Source organism: Mobula hypostoma, chromosome 16 (genome assembly GCF_963921235.1).
Source record: "Mobula hypostoma chromosome 16, sMobHyp1.1, whole genome shotgun sequence".
Lineage (NCBI taxonomy): Eukaryota > Metazoa > Chordata > Chondrichthyes > Myliobatiformes > Myliobatidae > Mobula > Mobula hypostoma.
Genome location: NC_086112.1, coordinates 42,541,123 through 42,564,151, shown reverse-complemented (window position 1 = coordinate 42,564,151; position 23,029 = coordinate 42,541,123). Strand labels below are relative to the sequence as shown.

General features: G+C 39.1%; 1 protein-coding gene across 3 annotated transcripts; it reads right to left on the bottom strand.

The window, feature by feature from the left end:
• Positions 1-2,185: 2,185 nt before the first annotated feature.
• Positions 2,186-22,959, bottom strand: qng1 (Q-nucleotide N-glycosylase 1). 3 transcript variants are annotated; one of them, XM_063068809.1, is made up of 5 exons: positions 22,913-22,959; positions 20,912-21,261; positions 19,657-19,916; positions 14,392-14,587; positions 2,187-11,394 (listed from the first exon to the last, which is right to left on the bottom strand). In XM_063068809.1, the coding sequence occupies exons 2-5, from the start codon at positions 21,246-21,248 to the stop codon at positions 11,165-11,167; spliced, it is 1,023 nt and encodes a 340-aa protein (XP_062924879.1). In that variant the 5' UTR covers positions 21,249-21,261; positions 22,913-22,959; the 3' UTR covers positions 2,187-11,164. The 3 variants fall into 3 exon arrangements, with proteins under 3 accessions (XP_062924880.1, XP_062924879.1, XP_062924878.1); XM_063068808.1 differs by lacking the exon at positions 22,913-22,959 and adding an exon at positions 22,671-22,803; XM_063068810.1 differs by lacking the exon at positions 22,913-22,959 and having other exon boundaries at positions 2,186-11,394; positions 21,048-21,186.
• Between the last annotated feature and the right edge of the window lie 70 nt (positions 22,960-23,029).

Below are 23,029 nucleotides of genomic sequence, written 5' to 3'. Positions count from 1 at the left end.
CTTTTTTAACGTTTAAGAATAAATTGGACAGATATATGGATGTGAGGTGTATGGAGGGATATGGCCCGTGTGCAGGTCAGTGGGACTAGGCAGAAAATGGTTCGGCAGAGCCAAGAAGGGCCAAAAGGCCTGGTTCTGTGCTGTAGTTTTTCTATGGTTTCTATGATTGTTCAATTCCTTGTTCATAATGAAGCCCAAACCTGCATTCAGGAAGAGAACATTAAGGCTAAGGGTGACAAGCACCATCAATGCTGTTGCTGTGTATATCATACAGAAATGCACTACTGTTGTGTACTTGGGCTGCTTCTGCAGGGTCACCCAAATCAGGAAGTTCTACTACTAAGGAGGACAAGAGAGCATCTCATCTGCATTTTCCCCTCTAAGTCATATACCACCCCAAAATCAGAAATATATCAACATCACTCATTCATGGTCCCAGGGGCTAAACCCTGAAGCAGCAACAGTGAGTGCTTTTTACCAGAGGGACTGTGCCTCAAGAAAATAGTTCACCACATTTAAAGGCAATTAAGAATGGGCCATAAGTGCTTTGCAAGCAATGCCCAGATCCTGACAAAACAATAGATATAACAAAAGACATTTGTTACTTGGGCAATTACTAAATGCTTAAAAAGATTCTGTAGCATCTGTATCTAGGACGAACTCCAACATGCTGATATTGAGGAAGAATACATGACACCACATCATATGAGCAAAAGTTCAAAATCAGTATTGTGTTCTTGAAATATGAATTCCATTTGAAGAAGGAAATTGAAAAATGTAGAATTGTCTATTACTCACATTAGCAGTATTGAAAGATTGCTTACCAGACTGGAGCAATGTTACAGCAGACATTGCCCAAGGATCAGTTCTAGACCCACTGATACCATTATATCACCATTTCCTCTACTTCCTAAGGAGGCCAAGGAAATAGGCACTCTCCAATTTTGTAGATCTACCACAGAAAGCATCCTATCCAGATACATTATGGCCTCATTTGCCAACTACTCTGCTCAAGACCACAAATAAGTGCAACTTTTCTTCCATAAAGTCTGTATACTTCTCACTGCCTTGGAAAAGCAGACAACACAATCCCAGAGATTCTTTCTTCCCCCTTCTATCAGGCAGAATGTACAAAAGCCTGAAAGCATGTACCTCCAGGCTCAAGAACAGCTTCTATTTGACTGTTATAAGAATACTGAATGCGGCTCTTAAATGATAAGATGAACTCTTCACTTTACAATTTACCTTGTCATGGCATGCATCTTACTGAATGTGCTGCACTTTCTCTGCAACTGTAACACCACTTTCTGCATTGTTATTGTTTTTCCCTTGTACTACTTGATGTACTGAAATTATCTGTATGGATGGCATGTAAAACAAGATTATTTTAACTGTACCTTATCATATGTGACAATAAAAGCCAATTATTGATTTTATAACAATTACATAAAATTTTCTGTAAATAATAAATACCATTCAACCAGTCTCATCTTTTGCAACATATATACCACATGCCACCTTCTCTCATTAGCTTAGGCTTACAGGAAGAGCAGACAATAGTTGTAATATCTATTTGCATTTTTTAAAATATCTTACAAAATAACCAAATTATATACTCATCTAACAGCATTAGAAACAAGAGTAGCAGAAGTCCCTGAAATCTCCTCCCACAAATTTCTGCATCTCCAATCTTGGCCTCAATGCCCCTTGACATTCCTGTACTTCAAGTGACTGCCAATCTCCACCTTGAATATATTCCATGACTTTCTGTAGTGGAGAATTCCAAAGAGTCACAGCCATTTCAGAGTAGAAACTCCTCAACTGTACAAAATGGTTGAAGCAATGTGCCTGATTCCAATGATCCCCACTAACAAGATCAAAGTGTCTGAAATGGGGATAAGTAGCAGAATGGATACCAAGCTCACTGCAAAAAAAATTAGAACACAATACAAATTAAGAGTAGCTATTGATGAAACAGGCAAAGCCTGAGGAAAAAGTGATTAGTGTTGGGAGTTCAGTATTGTTCATGTGATTGATATGGATACAAAAGTCATAAGTACTATTCCAAACTTTGATGACACTAAATTGGGAGGTGTAATTAGTACAAAGGGGGACTGATAACATTCAGGAGACATTATTAAACTAGAAAATATGGGTCCACAATTGGAGAATGAATTTTAATTCAATAATGCTAAATGTGAAGTGATACAATTTTGTAAGAACAGGAAAGTCAAATAATGTTTGCGTTAACAGATTGAAGTTTAGCAGTAAAAGAAATGTCCATTGACTTCTTGAGTGTAAAATTTAGATGGGGTTGGGGAAGTAATTGTTATAATTTAAATTTTTGAGGTTTCTTTAATCCATCACCACAATACTAATTTTGCTGAAGGATTATCGTAAACTAAGCTGTAAAATCCAAAGGTGCCTCTGTACCATTTACTCTGCAGCAGAACACTGATATTAGTGTGAAACATGGACAACTTGTACTCCCCCACCCCGTGAAGAGGTTGCGAATTATAACCTTGATATTAAAACCCTTAAAATAGAATCACCAGGGCAAACAGTAACAGGTGTTTCTAATGGCCATTAACAATAAAAATGAATCAAAATAACAATCCTGATCACTTTGGAACCATTTCCCAAGAGACTTATCTTGGATATTATTTCTAATATTCTATAGTCATTGTTGGAATTCACAGAAACAATCCCAAAATAGGTTGTGATAAATCTACAGCACTTCCATTTTAAGATCACAAGTGGGGATAACTATTGATGATTGCAGGATGTTTAATTTTGTTTGGTTTCCTCAGCAAATGTACAGTTACCTGAGCAGTCACAATATTTTCCCAAGAATGAGAATCCTAATTGCATTAACTTAAAAGGAGTCATAATTAAATGGAGTTCTGTTACTGACAGCATAATTGTACATATGAACAGTAAATGAGTGTTTCAGTGAAGGTAAACATGGGGTGCTGCAATGTTATGATTATGAAGACACGTAGTCCTCTTTTATTGTCATTTAACAATGCATGCATTAAGAAATGATACATTATTTCCTCCGATGTAATATCACAAAACACAGGACAAACCAAGACTGAAAAAACTGACAAAACCACATAATTATAACATATAGTTACAAACAGTGTAACAATACCATAACTTGATGAAGTCCGTGAGCACAGTAAAGTTCAAAGTTTCTCAAATGTCCCACATCTCACACAGACGGGAGAAGGAAGAAAAACTCTCCCTGCCATGCCGACCACAGTCAGACTCTGAGTCATCCGAAAGCTTCGAGCTCTGATCAGCTCTCCAACACCGAGTACTGAGTGCCATCTCTGTCCGAACGATTCGACCTCCTTCTCGGTCGCCAAAAGCAGGCAAGGCCGGGGATTTTGAGGCCTACCCTCCGAAAGATTCCCTACCACACATTAACGCCAACAGCGAACGGGCATTTCAGAAATTTCTCCAGATGTTCCTCTGTGCTTTCATGTCCATTCTCCATCAATGGAGATCAATTTATTAAATTGCAAATATACAATGATAATTAATATAACTAATATATTTGCTGACAAAAATCAATTCTCAAACTAGGAAGGTGGGCCATATAGCAACTCTTCCATTTTTGAAAGTCTCAGCTGGGGTTAGCTGCCTTGCCACCCATTTCCTTTCATAATGCATTTCTCTGGAGCAGAAGATACCCACATCAATCCAGCCACTGCAGACTGACATCGAAAGTAATCTGATTTCTTAACAGTTTTGATGCATTGCCTACACTATCACTTCCTGACTTATTTCCAATTTGAGATCAAATACAGTCAAACTACAGGCCTACAGCATATGAAATAACAGTAAGCACAGTAAAATATGTAACTGTATTCTTGTTGAACTGGCCGATGTTCTGTCAATGCAAGTAGAATGCACCTTTAGGTGTTTTAGTTACTTCAGTCTTGTCTCTTTACCCCACTCTCCTTTTTAAGCAGTCTTTTTTTTGAAGTCTGAACAGTATTTATTCCTCCTTCAATAACATCATTAACAATGTCAAGAGTTAAGTTTTTTTATCTCGAGATGTATTTTGCAGCGTTAAAATGTAGTTTTAAAATTTTTTTTTGCTCAGCATAACAAAACTTTCAATTTACAGATACATTTACATTTCTTCCCCTCACAGATATCAACAATCAGAAAACTTCCATCAAACTATAGACATCACCCCAACATCCTATACAAAAGCCCTTATTAGTATAGCAGACAGGTTTACATCTACATACTGCAGAAAAGGTCGCCTTGTTTTATGAAAACTATTTGTTTTTGAGTGTACCATACATGTCAAAAAGTCCAAAGGAATGTATTCCATGATTAATTAATACCAACCAAAAAGTCCAGGGGCCTTATCGGATATCCAACAAAGTAAAATGTTCTTCCTTGCACAAAAAAAATTAGGATGTTAAAAATGTTTTTTCTGATGTGCATTAATAATACGACTGTTGGGTAAGCCTAAGAGAAAAGACACTGGGTCCAGTTCAAGCTCCATCTTCAGAATCAATTCTATTTGACCCAAAATATCACTCCAGTATGCCTGAAGTTTGGGACAAGTCCAAAAATAGTGGGTGGAAGTTCCAGTATTTACTTTACATTTAGAACACATTGGAGAAACCAGTCTTAATTTTCGAGAGATGACTTGGAGTCAGATTGGCTCTATGCAGAATTTTGAGTTGCAGTGCTTTAGTTCTATTACAAACTGAAGTTTTCTTTGCATTATCACAGATGTCTTCCCATATTTCAGCTGCAATTTCTACTCCCAACTCTTCCTGCCAGACCCTTCCCAGCTACTCAGCCTCTCCACAAGAACATTCCCTCAGGATGCTGTAAAAAGTACTGATGGAGACTTCACCCTTAGAACAAAACACTCTATTTTCTATGTCAGAACTATAGAAATCAGTTAACAATGATGTTTTTTTCTGTATATAATCTCTTATCTGAAAGAAACGAAGATCCTTGTTGGGAATGTTAAATTTCTGTACTATTTGACTAAACGACATCATCATTCCTTCATCAAACAAATCTCCAAGATGGAAAATACCCTTAGAAATTCAAAGTTTAAATCTAGAATCCATTATGCCAGGCTGAAAATCTGGACTGCCAGTTATTGGAATGAAGGGTGATATTTTCACTGTGTTGCCCTCAATTTGTCGCACTGACCTCCAAGCCCTGACTGTATTAATTGTTATTGGATTGTGACAATATTACTTAACTAGTTTCATCTTATTGAGGAAAAGCAAATTAATAAGAGGGCATTTTGCTTGTGAAGCTTTAATGTCTAGCCAAATTGAGGAGGGGTCCCTGCAAACCCAGTCAACCACATAAGATAAAAAATTGATATTTTTTGACGTCTGGAAAATCCGGACCCCCTAGACTACTGGGAGGCTGTAACTTAGACATTTTAATGCAGGGTCTTTTTTTTGTTCCAGATGAAAGAAACAAACCAGTCATTTTTTTTCAAAGTATTTGTTGGGTAAAAATGACTGGAATCATTCGTACTGGGTAGAGCAGACGAGGAGGAATGTTCACTTTGAGCAAGGATGTTCGGCCAAGCCAAGAAATGGGAAGAGTGCTCCATTGCTCAAGATCCTGTTTGATTTTGTCAAATAACTGTGTAAAGTTGGCTTTGAACAATTGATCAAACGTAGGTGTGATAAATATGCCTAAGTAAACAAAACCTGTCTGCGGCCATTTAAAGGGGAAAACACCCCGAGTGTCAGATACCTGCTACACATTCCCCAGAGGCATAGCCTCTGATTTAGTAAAGTTGATTTTATAACCTGAAAAGGTGCTAAATGAATTGATGCATTGTATAAGGTGGTGCACTGATATAGCAGGGTTTGATAAGAAAATTATAACATCATCCGCATACAATGTAATTTTATGTGACTTGAGTCCTATGCCTGGAGCAGATACTTTGGGGTCTCGCCGAACAGCCTCAGCCAATGGTTCGATCACTAGTGTAAATAGTAGTGGTGATAAAGGGCAGCCCTGCCGGATGCCCCTCAGAATACTAAAATTATCCGACCTAATACCATTAGTGAGGATCACAGCCAAAGGGTATTTATAAAGAACCTCTACCCAATTAATAAAATTATTGCCCAAACCAACTCGTTCTAAAGTGAGAAAAAGATACGACCATTCGACATGATCAAAGGCCTTTTGTGCATCTAAGGAAACCACCAAGCCATCCACTGCCCATTGCTGACATGCCTGAATCACATTACGTAATCTTCTGATATTGTTAGATGATCTACGGCCTTTTACAAAACCCATTTGATCCTCTTTCATGATAAAAGGTAACAGTTTCTAATTGCAACACTAAGGTTTTAGTTAAGATTTTAAAGTCAACATTTAACAATGAAATAGGCCTGTAGGAGGCACAATCTTCAGGGCTCTTTCCTTTCTTAAGAATTACAGCTTCTCTCAATGATGGTGGGAGGAGACCACAATTAAATGCATGATTGAACATGTTTAGCATAGGCTCTGATAATAACCCTTTGAACTCTATAGAATTCACTAGTGAGTCCATCAGGACCAGGGGCCTTCCCACCTTGGATCTGTCTCACAGCTTCCTGTATCTCATGTATAGATAAGGGAGCATTGAGGAGGGACTCTTGTTCAGAAGAAATGTCTAGGAGATCTAAATTTCTGAAAAAGGACTCCATCCTAGATTGTCCATCATTACATTGCTGAGATTGATACAATTTACAATAAAAATTCTTAAACACAACATTAATCATTTTAGAATTACTAGTGAGGGCTCCTGTCCCATCCCTAATTGAAGCAATAATCCGAGAGGCATTTTTCTTTCTGGTTTTTCACCATGTTCAAACAATCATTTAGTAAACGTCAATTTTCTTTTGGCTGCTTGTGTAAGTAAAGAGTACAGAATAGGGCTGTGATATTCTGTAACATGGCTGCGGAAGGCTTATTAATATAATCCTTCCTAGCTGCCACAAGCCTTGCTTCCACTAGGCGCTGCTGATCCGCAACTTGTCGCTTTTTACTAGCAGAGTAGGAGATAATTAGTCTTCTTGCATAGGTCTTAGCGGTTTCCTAGAGCATCGATGGACTACTAGCTGATTTGGAATTAATAGATAGGGAAGTTTTGAATTCGGAAGTAGTCTATAAATTTATTATCTTTTAGAATAAAAGGATTCAGCCTCTAATGTCTAGATCGTGCTGCATTATCTTTCGGCTTAATATTTAAATATACTGCTGCATGGTCAGGAAGAGCGATATTTCCAATTGTAAAGGATACAACTAAATCGAGGAGCGTTTTGAGGGTTAGAAAAAGTCTATTCTGGTGTAACACTTGTGTGGATTAGAAAAAAAATGAAGTCTTTGTCTGAGGGATGTAACAACCTCCAGCTATCCACAAGTCCTAGTTCTCCACATAAGCCCATGATTTGTTTGGACTGTGAAAGTAATGGGGGACCACTAGGCACTCTGTCCATCAATGGGTCCATGAGACAATTAAAATCCCCACCTACAATAATGTTTTGTATTGAAAAGCTTGTAAGTTTGGAAAAAGCATCTATTAGGAATTTGAGAGGATGAGCTGGAGGGCAGTAAACATTGAGAATACCATAATCCTCTCCATATATTGAAGTCTTAACAATCACAAATCTCCCATACTTATCCTTAATGCAGTCTAATAACTTAAAAGCTAGGTTCTTCCTTATTAAAATGGCCACCCCCCTACTCCTGGTATTAAAAGATGAAAAATAGACAATCAAATCCACTCTGTTGCAGCTTTAGATGTTCTTTATCATTTAAATGTGTCTCCTGCAGCAAGGCTATGTCTACTCTTTCCTTTTTCAGGTTTAATAGGATTTTCTTTCTCTTGATTGGTGAATGACTCCTCTTAATGTTCCAAGTGCACAATTTTTATATGTTACTGGTCATAACCCTTTATAACAATCATGTGACTCCGAAGGAGAAGAAACCTGACTTAAGATCAGCTGAGCAGCAAGAAGTGAATTAAAAAAACACACAAAAAAAAACAAAGCACCAACAGCGCTGAACAAGAGGATAAACCCACACTTAAAGGGGATATCTGAACTTTCTAGCACCCCATATTCTGCCCTACTGCCAATATGGCATTTAACATAGTCAAAAATGAAAACAGGACATAATTTATCAATCCACCGATTTGTTACCATCATGTTTAAGCGCCTTCAGGTTGGAGCAGCACCGCTAATTTAAACAAATAATGAAACTGTATTAATCAAAACACGTTACCCATCCTATATCTTGCCGTCGAGTAATGAAAAGGTAAAATAAAGACACCATCGAGCATGTTATTGTCCATAACCAGAGCTACACAATATATATACATTCTTTAGCCCAATGTGTCTACAAAAGTTTTAGTTTTGTCAGGAGAATCAAATATCTTGGTGTAGGTGATTTTTAGTTCCACTGGGTACAGCATAAAGTACTGGATTCCAGATTCTTTTAGCCGCTTCTTTACCTGGTTGAATTCCTTGCACTTCTGAATAATGGCTGCTGAAAAATCTTGAAAAAACGTAAGCCTGGATCCCTCATATATTAAAGCCTGGGCATCAGTCCCACGGCGTCTCAAAGCCTCGATCACTCATTGCTTATCACCAAAATTATGGAAGTGCACGAGGACAGGTCAAGGGCGTTGGTCTGAGCCCAGTTTTGGAGCCAGCGTACAATCTCTTTCCACTTTAATGCGTCCAGCCTTGGTTTCCAAATCAAGTAAATTAGGCAGCCAGCCCTCAAAAACCTTCGCTGGCTGGCTGCCTTCTGTACCTTCAGGTAGACCAATGATCCGTATGTTCTCCCTCCTACCTATATTCTCAAACTCATTGATATGGTCAGACAGGCTTTGAACTTGCTTTTCTAGCGCCCGGATGCGGCTTTGGGCTTGATCAGCTACAGTCTTGGCCTCGGTCGTTCTTGTATCAAGATTTTTAAGCTCCATCGTGTGGTACTGGAGTGTTAGAGAGAGTGGACACAGCTTCTTGTCCATCATTTTGGATATGTTCTCCGTAACTTCCAGAATTACTTGACAAAAAGCAGGGTCCAACGTGTTAGCATAGCTAGCAGCAGCTAGCTCCTCAACCCCAGGCAGGCGCTCTGTGTAGTCCATCTTGGCCGCCTTTCTAGTACTTTTCGATGTCACGGTGAAGCAGTTCAAAAAAAAAACTCAATGTTCATGTTATTAAATCTGACACTTGGGCATTTAAAAAAAAAAGTTGAAACGGACAGGTTTATATGCGAAATTATCAGTGTTGCGATGCTGAGCTCTGCAAAACAGACCTTTCACTGCACCATCTTGAAAACCCCTCTTAAGCAGTCACTTTAAGTAAATTCCTTAGAGAACCCAAGTGTCTTTCAATTTGCCCCCCTTCTCTCACATCTGACATAGCCCTCCTCTTACTGACCCCTTGTAAAGGACCCCTTTACAAAGGACCTCTGCACCACCAGGCCACTATCTCGCCCAGCATCACTAACTTCGTCAACTCTGGAGATGTCCCATCCACTGCCACCAACTTCATAATACCCTACCTTGCACTGATCATTTCTACTTCCTACCCAAGATCCACAAAACCGACTGTTCAGGTAGGCCCACTTCCTCTGCTTGCTCCTACCCCACTGAAATTGTGTCCGCATAGTTCAACTCCATTCAATCCCCCTTGGTTCAGTCCCTTCACATCTACATCTATGACATTTCACTTGTTCTCGATCCTAACACTCAATTCTCCAGCCCTGAACACCTCATTTTTTACCATGAATGTCCAATGCCACATACACTTCTATCCCCATCAGAAGTTCTTACAGCTCTCCGCTCTCTGCTTCTTTCTCAGTAACAGACCCAACCAGTTTCCCTCCACCACCACCCTCCTTCACCTGGTCCTCACCTTCAATAATTTCTCCTTGCTCTCCTCCCACCTTCTCCAAATCCTAGAGGTAGCCATGTGTCTCTGCCTTTTTGTTGGCTACATTAAAACTTTTTCTAGAACTGCTCCCCAGCTCTTTCTGTGCTACATTGGTGCTGCTTCATGCACCCAGGCTGAACTTGTCAATTACATCAACTTTGCTTCCAACTTCCACCCTGCCCTGAAATTCATTTGGTCCATTTCTGATGCCTCTCATTTGTCCCTGCATCTTTTCTTCCCCCCCCCACCCCCACCACTGTTCAGGGACCTAAACACTCAGTTGAGGCAAAGATTCACATAGATTTTTCTACCCTTTGTGTATAACATCCAGTGTTCGTGGCATAACTTCCTTTACTTTGACAAAACCAAACAAAGATTTTGCTAAGCTTCTGTGCACTGCCTGCAACAGTCACGTTGAGCTTCCAGCTGTATCATTTCCAACTCCCCTTCCCATTCCCCCACCAATCTGTCTGTCTACCACTTTCTTCAATGGGGAGGTCAAACACAAACTAGAAAAACAACACTGTACATTCCACAAAGTAGATTACAATACAATGAATTTTCCAATTTCAGGTAACTCACACCTGTTTTGCTTTCCCACTTAAACAAGTTTTTCTTCCTCCCCCACCCCCACCCATTACCTAGATCTCTTAACCTGCCCACCTGGTTCTATCTGCTCATCATCTACACATCTAGCCACCTGGATTTCCTATCCGTCCCCACCTGGTTCATCATTGTTCCTATCCCATCACCCTCCAGCCTCCAACTTCCTCCTTCTCTCATCCGGCTCCATCTGCCCAGCAGACCACACCGCCCCGCACCCACCCTGTCCAAATATTCCCATCCCTCTTCCTTACCTGGCTTCATCTGCCCATTATCCTCCACCTCACCTGATTTCATATATCACCTACCATCCCTCCCTCCCATGGCTATCTTTCCTCTACATTTTCAGTCGTGATGGAGGATCTTAGCCCAAAATGTTCACCATCTCTGCACCTCCATAGGTGCTACTTGACCTGCTGAGTTCCTCCACAGTTTTTTTTAAACCCATATTACCTATTCTAACAATTTTATAAAATACCATAATTTTAAAATCACAACTTTGGAAGTGTACAAAAATAGTTAAAGGTTGGCAAATTTAATATAAATGAGCAATTCAATCATACCACCCCATAACAAAATGTTTCTTTGCTTTGCGGAAATTGTGTAGAATCTAATTAGTAGTAGATGCATCGGACACGATGGATAGGAATATCTGCCATATCTTTTCGGTGATCTCTTGCATAATCCCACAGGTAGTAATCAACGAGAACAGAATTGATCTCTTTATTCACACATTTCTTTTGTGCTCCAAGTTCTTGGATGTGACGCATTATTAACTCAATGCACCAAATGGAGCAACCTCTGATTTCTACCTCCTCTCTGTCCCCGGAGTGGAAGAGCACACCTAGGAGACAAATTGAAAAGGCATTTTTAATTTCAGTATATTTGGTTAGACTAGTGATAAAACAATTGGAACAAAATAAACAGATTCCGAGTAAAACATCAAATAATGACATTTCAATTTACATTCTCAAGTCTGCAATATTTGAGAAATGAAACAATAAATATCAAGATGGATTTTCTTCCTATTAGATAATAAGGCAGAAATCAAATTTTACAAAATCATTTTCCGTTTTAACCTGCTGATAAGAGTGCAACAGCACAGAAACAAGTTCCTTGGCCCATCTAGTCCATGCCAAACTATTATTCTGCCTAGTCCCATTGACCCACACTTGGATATAGCCCTATGTATCCTTCCCATCCATGTACTTAGAATTACCAAAACAGAGTTACCCTTTTTATGAGGATTAGCCAGATGTTTGCCATATGTTATCACCAATGTCAGATTTTGTTAATGGATAAAATAATTAATTGTTTCCATTCTAATCAGAATGTAACCTTTCCTCTACCTACAGAAAACATATTTTCAGGGTAGCTAAAAACCTGTGATTTGTATTATATATCTAACAAATTGCTCTTTTTTCTAGAAGATCCCTTTTTTCTCAATGAAGAATGTAAAGAAAAATGAGAAGAAAGCAAAATAAAAGGGTTAGGTAACAAAACTATGTTAGTTAGTAATAATCAAGATGGACATTCAATTAACTTGGAAAATTTCTGAATACATGTTCTGGAAATGTTCGATAAATTTTAACCCAAACCATCCCAATTTATATTTCTATTCCCATATTGAACTCACAGGTACTAGAGTTCACTGTTATTTTCCTGACATTACCCCATAACGTAGTTATGTTTTCTTATTCCACAGTTTAGTGAAAGAACAATTAGTAGTAGAAGGTGGTATCAACTGATCACTATATAAACAGAACTGCCAACAGGAGAGATGAAAGTGTACATGCAGAGGGGAATAGTGAATGAGACGGATTTTAAAAAAAGGTACGTAGGAAGTAGTTATAATGTCCACCAACAAAGAGTAAGCACTCAATTAACTAGAACAGCAGGATGAGATTCATATCACTACCAGACCAATTATTTTTGGTCACTCCATTCATGTTACATACTGGGAGATGCATTCTTCCATTCTATTCAAAACCTTTTGCTCGTATTATTATGTCAAGTCTTCAATCTTCTTTGTCAAAAAAAACACACCACATCATACAGTATGTGATAGTGGCTTTATTACCTTTACCATTTGTACAGAACAAGTCTTGCCGGGAGTGAGGTTTATTTGAGACAGTAACAGAAAGTGAGGTACAAGCACAGCGCCATTACTGGAGTGGGAGGCTTGTGCGAGAACAGGCAGGGGTTCCAAGAAAGATTTTAGTAAGTTTTATTTTCTCTTTCTTAGTCTATTAGTACATACAGTGCGCAGAGAATGAGTCCAGAGTTAGTGGTCTGTTCCTTGTGAAAGATGTGAGAACTCTGGGAGAATTCCAGTCTCCCTGATAACTACATCTGCATGAAGTACATGAAGCTGCAGCTTCTTACAAGACCGTGTTAAGGAACTGGAGCTGCAGCTCAATGCCCTTCAGCTCATATGGGAGAACGAGGAGGTGATAGATGGGAGCTACAGGAAGGTAGTCACTCCAAGGTAGCAGAAGGCAAGTACCTGAGTGACTGTCAGGAAAGGGAATAGGCAGCCAGTGCAGGGTACCCCTGTGATCAGTCCCCTCAATAATAAGTAGAGTATACAGCTTTGGATTCTGTTGAAGGGCACAACATACCGGGGGAAACCACAGTGACTGGTTCTCCGGCACTTACTCGGGCTCTGTGGCTCAGAAGGGAAGGAGGGGGGAGAGGAGTGCAGTAGTGATAGGCGATTCCATAGTTAGACAGCAGCAGACAGGAGATTCTGTAGATGTGAAAAAAAACACCCAGATGGTATTTTGCCTCCCAGGTGCCAGCGTCAGGGATGTCTAAGATTGGGTCCGCAGCATTCTCAGAAGGGAGCCCAAGTCATTGAGTGTATTTTAAATGGAGGTAGATAGGTTGAATTGGACTTTATTTCTAACATCCTTCACATATGTGAGGAATAAAAATCTTTACGTTACATCTCCGTTTGAACGTATAATGTGCAATTTATAGTAATTTGTAATAAGTAGTATGTATAGTGAGATATACTGTTTAGTCAAGGTGTCAAAGTTTACGGGGAGAAGGTAGGAGAATGGGATTGAGAGGGATAATAAATCAACCAGGATGAAATGGCAGAATGGACTCTATGGGCCAAATGGCCTATTTCTGTCTTATTACAATGAAACGAGAAGAATGTATCAAGAGCACCAACTCTATCTTTTCCCCATCTCATTGCAGTGGGAGATCAAGTAAAGATATTTGAAGTCATCCATCCTTACACACAGGTTATTCTATACAGCTAAGTAATTTCAGAGAATATCTAGGCAATAGTCTAAACGGGCTCATATCAGATCCTGATAGGCTGACATTGATACCACAGACCCCAAATCAACTGAACTTACATTGTCTGGATTTAAAAAAAATAAACTACTCTATTCTATTCAGTACAGTATATTTTATTGCAGGGTCTTAAATTTTAGCTAAGGTACTTTCAAGATTAAGTCAAAAATGAAATTTACTTTTCAAAATGATTACAATAAATTATTTCTCTAGCAAATTCTGCTTCTTAATGTTTGCTAGGCGTCTTTGTTTACATAAAATACTAATTTGTCAAGCAGTGAACATTGCATTTATATGGACTCCTCAGTACACCTTGATATATCTTAACATGTTCCAGCCAGATATCGTAAATAAATCAACACTGATCACTGGGCATTAGCTGATTAATTTTGTCCACAGACTTTGCAGGTGTCATACATAACATCTCAAAAAGTGAATAAATTTCTTGTTCATCCATGACTTCTGTTAACAAATGCACAGTGTTACTCCCTTCTCGCAATTATTCACCATTGGTACTAAATTGATTACAAACCTTGTTTGAGTTTTTCCATGAGTTCTTGTGAATACTTCATTGCTCCAAAATAGACAAGTGCCTGAGGGATTTGGTAGTCTGCAAACATTGACAGACTGGCAATGTCATGAAATAAACCATACCCCTTTCCTTCTAGAAGACCCCAGATGTCTGCTACGAGGATCTGTGCTCTTTTATAAAAGGCAACTTTTTTCCCCTAAGTGATGAAGGAAAATAGTTGTTAAGGTACAAAATATTTGTTATGATACCAAGATATTTGTTACACTTAGTAAGATCAATCTTAATGAATAATCCCCATTTCTAGTAAAATTTAGAAAATTCTACCTTCCCTGTGACAGTAAAACAAAATTATTTCTAGGTACATTATAAAGCCTTAACTCTGTGCCATACTCTGCTGTAAATGAGGTTGGTGTGATCAAAATACAGTTCACAAACAAGAGCCACAGGCTGCAGCATATTACTGAGGAAAAAGCAGATTAAAGGTCAGTTTTAGAAGAAAAAGCAGTCTACCATCTGAAATTAAGTTCTGCGAAAAAGGAATGTAGGTATCTAAGAAACAGGACGTGAAATACAGTATACAAAGACTGATTGATTCTCAATCAAAGAGCCAGCAAAAGCTTTCTGTGCTGTATCATTCTATATAAACAAAACACATTTCCTCCTGGTGCTGGAACCTACAGTACATCTGCATCTGAACAAGCCTTTCAGTTGCTTCTGCATTCTATTCCATGGCAGCAGAGAGGGTAGTGCAATGCTATTACAGCTTGAGGTGTCGGAGCTCGAACACAATTCTGGCATACTCTGTAAGAAAATTTGTATGTTCTTTTTGTGTGCATGTGGGTTTCCTCTGGGTACTCCAGCTTCCTCCTACAGTCCAAAGATGTTGCCCTGTGACTAGGCTCAGGCAAAGTCCATGAGTTGCTAGGCAGCCCGACTCAATGGATCAGAAGGGCTTGTTCCGCGCTATATCTCTAAATAAAATACTTTAGCCTCCTCGTTACTTGAGGGATGGGAGGTAGTCCACCATATATTGGACAATAAGTGAAAGCATGATCTTGCACTTTCTCAGTGCTCACTATGTCACACAATCTATGTTTGTTATAAACTAGCCAACTAACCCAATCCAACGAGGACCACAGAATATGTTAGAAGTAGCAGCAGACATACCCTACAATGAAGTGTCAACATGATGGAATTACATCAAGCTTAAGAGCAAAAGTTTAGATTGTGAAATCCAGATTATTATACAGTTAATCCTGATTACTTCATGCAAGAAAAAAAATCTCAAAATGAAACACGACCAGTATCTGAAATGGTCTGCAATGTTGAATGCTATTTCAAGATTTCATTACATTTCAGCACAAACAAAACTGAACTAATGACTTTATCCCAATGGAGCTCTGAAAAAAAATTATAAATTGCTTGTACTTGAATAAAAATTTCAGGAAAAAAATCCTACTGATGTGATATGCTGACATCATTATAAGTAAAAATTGAAAACCTGTCCTTCAAAATTTCTAACAAATCTGCAGTATGTTTCCATTTCATTTCACTACTACACAAAACTCAATACTAGATCATGTGATGGCAATTTTTCAGCACAAAGGAGTCATTATGGATCAATGCATCACAAAATAGAAGCTACAATTTTTTTAAATCAGTTTAATGCTTGGTCAGAAATTCCATCAAGTACTTCTGGTCACATTTCACTCTTACACTTCAAAATTGTGTGTGCAACATTCCATTAGCTACAAATTGTACAGCACACTTTGACTCCTTCAGCCCACAATCTTGTGATGACCTACTATACATAAAATTACTCCATGATCAATCTAACCCCTCCCTCTAAAGTATTCCATAACCTTCCATTTTTTTCCTTTTATCTATGTGCTTATCTAAAAGTCTATTACACAGTATGTTCCTAATGTATCAGCCTTAACCACTGCCCCGGCAGTGCATTTCAGGTACTTAGAACTCTCTGTATAAAAAAAACTACCTCTGACATCTCAACTTAAAAGAATGTCCTCTGGTATAGGCCATTGACACTCTATCTATGCCTCTGATAACCTATAAACCGCTGTCAAGTCACCTCTTATCCTCCTTCACTTCAAAGAGTTTGCTCAACTTTCCACATAAGATTGGTTCTCTAATCCAGGCAGCTTCCTCATAAATCTCCTCTCCACCCTCTCTAAAGCTTCCACACTCTTCCTAATACGAGCGACCAGAACTGAACACAATACTCCAAGTGTGGTCTAACCTGTTTTATAGAGCTGCAACATTACCTCATGGCTCTTAAACTCAATCCCCTGATTAATGAAGGCCAAAACACCATATGCTTTCTTAACCACTGCATCAACTAGCACAGTAACTTTGAGGGATCTATGTACTTAGACCCCTGTTAATCCATACTGTTAAGAAACTTGCCATTAATTAGTTAAATGGAGATCTGGTTTTGGACACCTCTGTGCAGTCAAGGTGTTTCAACTGGCTGTGGTAAAAATACACCTATATCTGGATGGTCCAACTGCTGGTTAGTCAGTACCCTGGCAAAAATTACATCATGAAGACAAAAGAGCACTCCAAGCAACTCCAAGTCAGAAGGTGGATACAAGAAAATGTCCAAGTCACTGAATATCCCATAGAGTACAGTTAAGTCCATCATCAAGAAATGGAAAGAATATGGCATAGCTGTAAACCTGCCTAGAACAGGCAGTCCTCAAAAACAGAGTGACCATGCAAGAAAGGGATGAGTGAGGGAGGCTACCAAGAGACCTATGACAACCCTGGAGGAGTTACAAGCTTCAGTGGTTGAGATAGGAGAAACCACGCATACAACTGTTGCCTGGGTGCTTCACCAGCTGCAGCTTTATGGGAGAATGGCATAGAGAAAGCCACTATTGAAAAAACTCACATGAAATCTCGGCTGGAGTTTGTCAGAAGGCATGTAGGAGACTCTGAAGTCAGCTAGAAGGTTCTATTGTCTGATGAAATCAAAATTAAGGCCTTTGCCATCAGACTAAACACTATGTACATCATCAAAAAAGCACCATCCCTATCGTGAAGCATGGTGGTAGCTGCATCATGCTGTGGGGATGCTTCATTGCAGTAGGCCCTGTAAGACTTGTGAAAGAAAAGGGTAAAATGAATGCAGCAAAATACAGGGAAATCCTGGAGGAAAACCTGCTGCAGTCTGCAAGAAACTGCATCTTGGGAGAAGATTTGTTTTCTAACAAGACAATGACCCCAAGCATAAAGCCAAAGCTACAGAGGAATGGCTTAAAAACAACAAAGTTAATGTCCTAGAGTGGCCAAGTCAGAGTCCAGACCTCAATCCAATTGAGAATTTGTGGCTGAACTTGAAAAGGGTTGTTCACTCATGATCCCCATGCAATCTGACAAAGCTTGAGCAGTTTTGTAAAGAAGAATGGGGGAAAAACTGCAGTGTCCAGATGTACAAACGTGATAGAGACCTATCTACACAGACTCAAGTTGCTGCCAAAGATGCATCTACTAAATACTGACTTGAAGGGGTGAATACTTCTGCAATTAATAATTTTATGTTTTATATTTGTAATTAATTTTGATCACTTTGTAGAGATCTGTTTTCACTTTGACATGAAAGAGTCTTTTTCTGAAGTTCAGTGTCAAAAAATGTAGAACTATAGAACCTGAAAACTTCCAAGGCGGGGGTGAATACTTTTTACAAGCACTGTACCTAACCTGAACTTTATCACCACCCATTGTCCCACAATCATCACAGAAATTCCATTCTAGCTTTGGCCAATGCCCCTCTGGGCTTTGGGCCATCACCTTACTCTTTCTCCCCACCATCGCTCTCTCAGAAAAATGCCTTACACCCATGTATCTATTTATTCTACTTGCCTCAATGACCATGAGCCTCGATGCCAGTGCTCTTTGACCCTAATCGGTCTTAGAAAAAGAAGTAACAATAATAAATAAGCAATAAGTATCGAGCATAAGATGAAGTCCTTGAAACAGTCCATAGGTTGTAGGAACAGCTTAGTAGTGGGCAAGTGAAGTTGAGTGAAGTTATCCCTTTTAGTTCAAGAGCCTGATGTTTGAAGGGTAATAAATGTTCCTGAACCGGATGGTGAGAATCCTAAGGCTCCTGTACCTTGTTCCTGATTGTAGCAACAAGAGCATGGCCTTGGTGGTGGGGTCCTTGATGATGCACGATGCATGTTGCTTTCCTGTGAGAATGCTCCTTGTAGATGTGCCCAATGGCAGGAGAGACTTTTTGTAGGATTTTCCTTTCAAGGGCATTTACATTTCCATACCAGTCTGTGATGGAGCCAGTCAATATACTCTCCACCATCCATCTCTAGAAGTTTGTCAAAGTTTTTAGATGTCATATGCCGCTGCTTCACAAACTCCTAAGGAACTTAGAGGTACCGCCATGCTTTCTTTGTAATTGTACTTATGCGCTGGGCCCAAGACAGAAACTCTGAAATGATAACACCAATGAAGTTGCTGACTCTCTCCACCTCTGATCCCCTGATGAGGACTGGCTCATGGACCTCCAGTTTCCCATCCTGAAGTCAATAACGAGTTCCCTGTTCTTGCTGACATTGAGTAAGAGGTTGTTGTTATGGCACCACTCAGTCTGATTTTCAATCTCCCTCCTGTATTTTTTTTACCGTGCCCATGGTCTGCTCTTAAATTACAGTACTGCTTTGCACTGTTGTAACTGTATGTTATAATTATGTGGTTTTGTCAGTTTTAGTCTTGGTTTGTCCTGTGTTTCTTGTGATATCATTCTGGAGGAACACTGTATCATTTTTTAATGCATGCATTTCTAAATGACAATAAACAAGGATTGAGTGTCCTCATAATCTAATCTAATCTGCTGATTCATTACCACCTTTGATTTGGCCTGTGACAGTAGTGTCATCAACAAACTTAAATATGGCATGAGTTGTCATAAGCGTAAAGAGTGTTGAACAGGGGGCTAAGCGCACAGCCTTGTAGTGCACCTATGCTGATGGAGATTGTGGAGGTGTTGTTGCCAAACCAAATTCCAAATAGTCATAACAAGCAACACATTTCTGACACTGGGAATGTTATGATGCAAAAAGGTTGCTGCACAAATTCCCAAAGATTTTATTGCTCCCCATTATGATATAGGGTCCATGTTCATAAACAGCTATAATTTTAACTCTGTTTATGTCTTTGCAATAGCATTCTTCAATATCTTGGCTAAAGTTAAGTTATTGACAAAAGATGGATCAGCCACAAAAGACTCACCTGAAACATGGCCTCATCTCTGTATGAAGGAAAGTTCTCCACCACAAGCTGTAGCAGCTTCTGGGCATTATTCTCACTCTTCTTAATGCAGTTAAGGAAGGAACCATCAAACTTCTCCAGCAAAATGTTTCCAGCTTCCTTCAGCACTCTGAGACGTTCTTCAATCATTGGCATTGATATATCAGTATCTGAACGCAACACATACTTCAGTTGCTGAAGGGTTATGTTAGCAAAATATGATGCACTGGTGATCGGAATTGCTTGATATAGAATAAAAAGGCACCAACAAAAATTATCAGTTAATTCTGCTGCATAATTCAAAGTGCACACTAATTATAAGCATGTAACAGAGAAAATGCTGAAACACTCTGAAGGTTAGGCAGTGTCTATGGAAAGACAAGAGTCGATATTCCAGGTCAAAATAAATTTTAGGACTGTTTTGATGAAGGGGCTTTGACCTGAAAAGTTAATTTTGTTTCTCTGCCCACAGATGCTGCTAGGCCTGTTAAATGTTTCCAGCATTTTCTATTTTTATTTCAATCCCAACATCTGCAGAGTTTGGTTTTTATTCACTGTATAGCCTTTCATGGTTATCCAGTCATCAATGTTGAGAATCTACCAGGATGAACTTTACTTATAACAACTCTTAATGTCAGACCAACCACCGGCAAAATTAGAGTGATTGAGACTGTAAATTAGCCAGAGTTTATAGTCCAGCCATTGATTTAGAATGGAACATACAACTCACAATATAAAATCTACATCCAGCTTAATGATATTCTCTCATTTTCTATCCCCTTACTTACATTTTCCACACAAAAGAAAATTAATTTCACATGCATGCTTTGTTACTAGACTGAAGAAATATTGGCTCTACAAGTATTACTGGATGTTATTCCGGTAGAATTTATTCCTTAAATATCACTGAAACATACCTGTAAAGATAGCTGCAGTAGCTTCTAAGTTAAAGATACAAAATATTTCAATTACTATAATGTGATTTTAGATACCAAGATTGTGAAAGCATTGTATAATGGAAATTCTCTCATTCTTTAATTATTTTGACAATAAATGATAGGAAATTTAAAAATCAATTGTGTTAATATTTAATTTCCCCATCTGCACTTTAAGATCTACATCAGCAGTAGTGTCATAACTGTTATGACTGGATCTCTTAGAAGAAATGGTGGACTCTGAAACAGTCTCTTAATCTGCCACAATAAAGATAAAAGAATTAATCTGACATGGAACTAACCTTCATCTAATGCTCTGTTAATAGCAGCACAAAGTGACCAAAAGCCACTATGCAGTTTGCCTTTGTACTTAACCAAACACTTGTTATCATCATTTTCAGACCAAAATGAAAAATTGAGGGTGTCTGTAACAAATACCCAGTTAACGGACTCCTCATTCATTGTTTGTGGATTCAGATCATGAAGCACCTTCCATCCGGTTGGATCAAGTTCCTTTGTATTCCACTTTTCCAAGAGCATTTCTGCAACCTTTTTGACTCCATCTTCTACAATATAGACATCTTTACTGTTTCCAGCTATAAATTTTCCAGCTTCCTTAGGCAGCAGTTTCGACTCCATTTCTTTATTAAATCTTGAGGGGAAAGTGGGAAATGAATTGAAATAACCAAACAAATCTTTGGCAACCATTAAAACATGTTACAACAAAACCAGACAGGAGATTTAATATTCATATCCTACATACATAACCATTAACTAATAGTAAGCACTTTGACTTGAGTCTTGTTAAACATTAACCTCACCTCCTGGAACAGTCCGCTATGCAACTGCAACTGTCCTATCATCGTAACTAACAAGGGGAAAAAACTGAACCATAGTTGCAATCTGAAGGCAAACACTCGATCAACCTCCCACCTTTGAGGCTCGGCTATCGCACATACACTATAAACCTAAGCCAGGGAAAGCACATACGTCTCAATCACAAAAGCATTATATTCTGAGAGAGGTGTACATAAATAATAAATCGGTGTTGCGTCGTCAATCAACACAAAATATGCAAAAAGCTCTGCAACAATTGCAAAATCAGAACTGTATTTCTCACAAACAAGAGAAAATCTATAGATGCCGTCAACCCAAGCAACACACTCAAAATGCTGATGGAATTCAGCAGGCTAGTCAGCATCTATGGAAAGAAGTACAGTTGACGTTTCGGGCCAAGACCCTTCATCAGGCCCGAAACCTCGACTGTTTACTCTTTTCCATAGATGCTGCCTGCGGAGTTCCTCCAGCATTTTGGGTGTTATATTTCTCGCATACTGTACCATTCACTTCAGTGAATATCCAATTTATACAAAAATCGGAACAGTAGCTTTGGGAGACAGCCATTTAGATATTTCAGCATATTTAGTAAACATTTTATTATATAACTGCCTAGACGTCGCCATCTAGAAACGGTTATATATTAATTGGATGATCGAAAATAAGAACTGCAAATTCTGTTTTGGGAATAGTTCATTTGAGACTTGCATTTCTGCAAACAAACGAGAATAATTGAGCGTGTGGTTATTTAAAGATTATTTTAGGCAATACTCATTTCAAACTAGTACAGATCAACTCAGGATTGCCCTAAGACAATTCCCTCTCAGGCTTCACTTAAGATTCATCAACCACAATTAAAATATCCAGAAGAATGCAGCAGTATTGCCAAAAGAATCAAAATAATAACTGTTAGAAGGCCTTGATCCAAAACTTTCTTTCCTTAGGCTCTCGTGCTGAGCGGTTTCAGCATTTATTTTGATTCTATTTCAGGTTACTAAACATAGTATATAGCTAAACATTATTTTATTTTTGTAAATATGTCATCAAAGCACATTTTGAAAGTCGAAGATACAAATTTAAGGCTGATGCTATAATCCGCCGAAAACCCGAGTTATGCAGAACTGAACTACACTGGGAACTGCAACCACTGTGCCCAGGTGCCAAAGAGCGATTTCAAAGTTCAAAGTTAATTTATGATCAAAGTACGTATATTTCACCACATACATCCCTGAGCTGCACTTGTGATTGATGCAAACGTCCGCTGAAAGCCCGGGCTGTGCACTCCGGAACCACACTGGGAACTGCGGCGATGAGGGATTTCCTGGAGAAGCAGCTTCTCTTCCCGAAAACAACAAATAATCTACACGTTCGTTGCAGCTGGCTTTGCTCAAAGATAAGAAAGCGTGCTATCGCAGTCTCTCCTACTAACTGTAACCGAGGCGCCCACAACTCGCAGGCCAACTTACAACGTTACGGCTCACCACCCCGACCGCTCCAGCTCCCAGCCAGCGCCAACAAGGGGGGGGGGGGGGGCCGCGCGCATGCGCGCGAATGTCCCTCGGCAGCACGCGCTGAGCACGAAT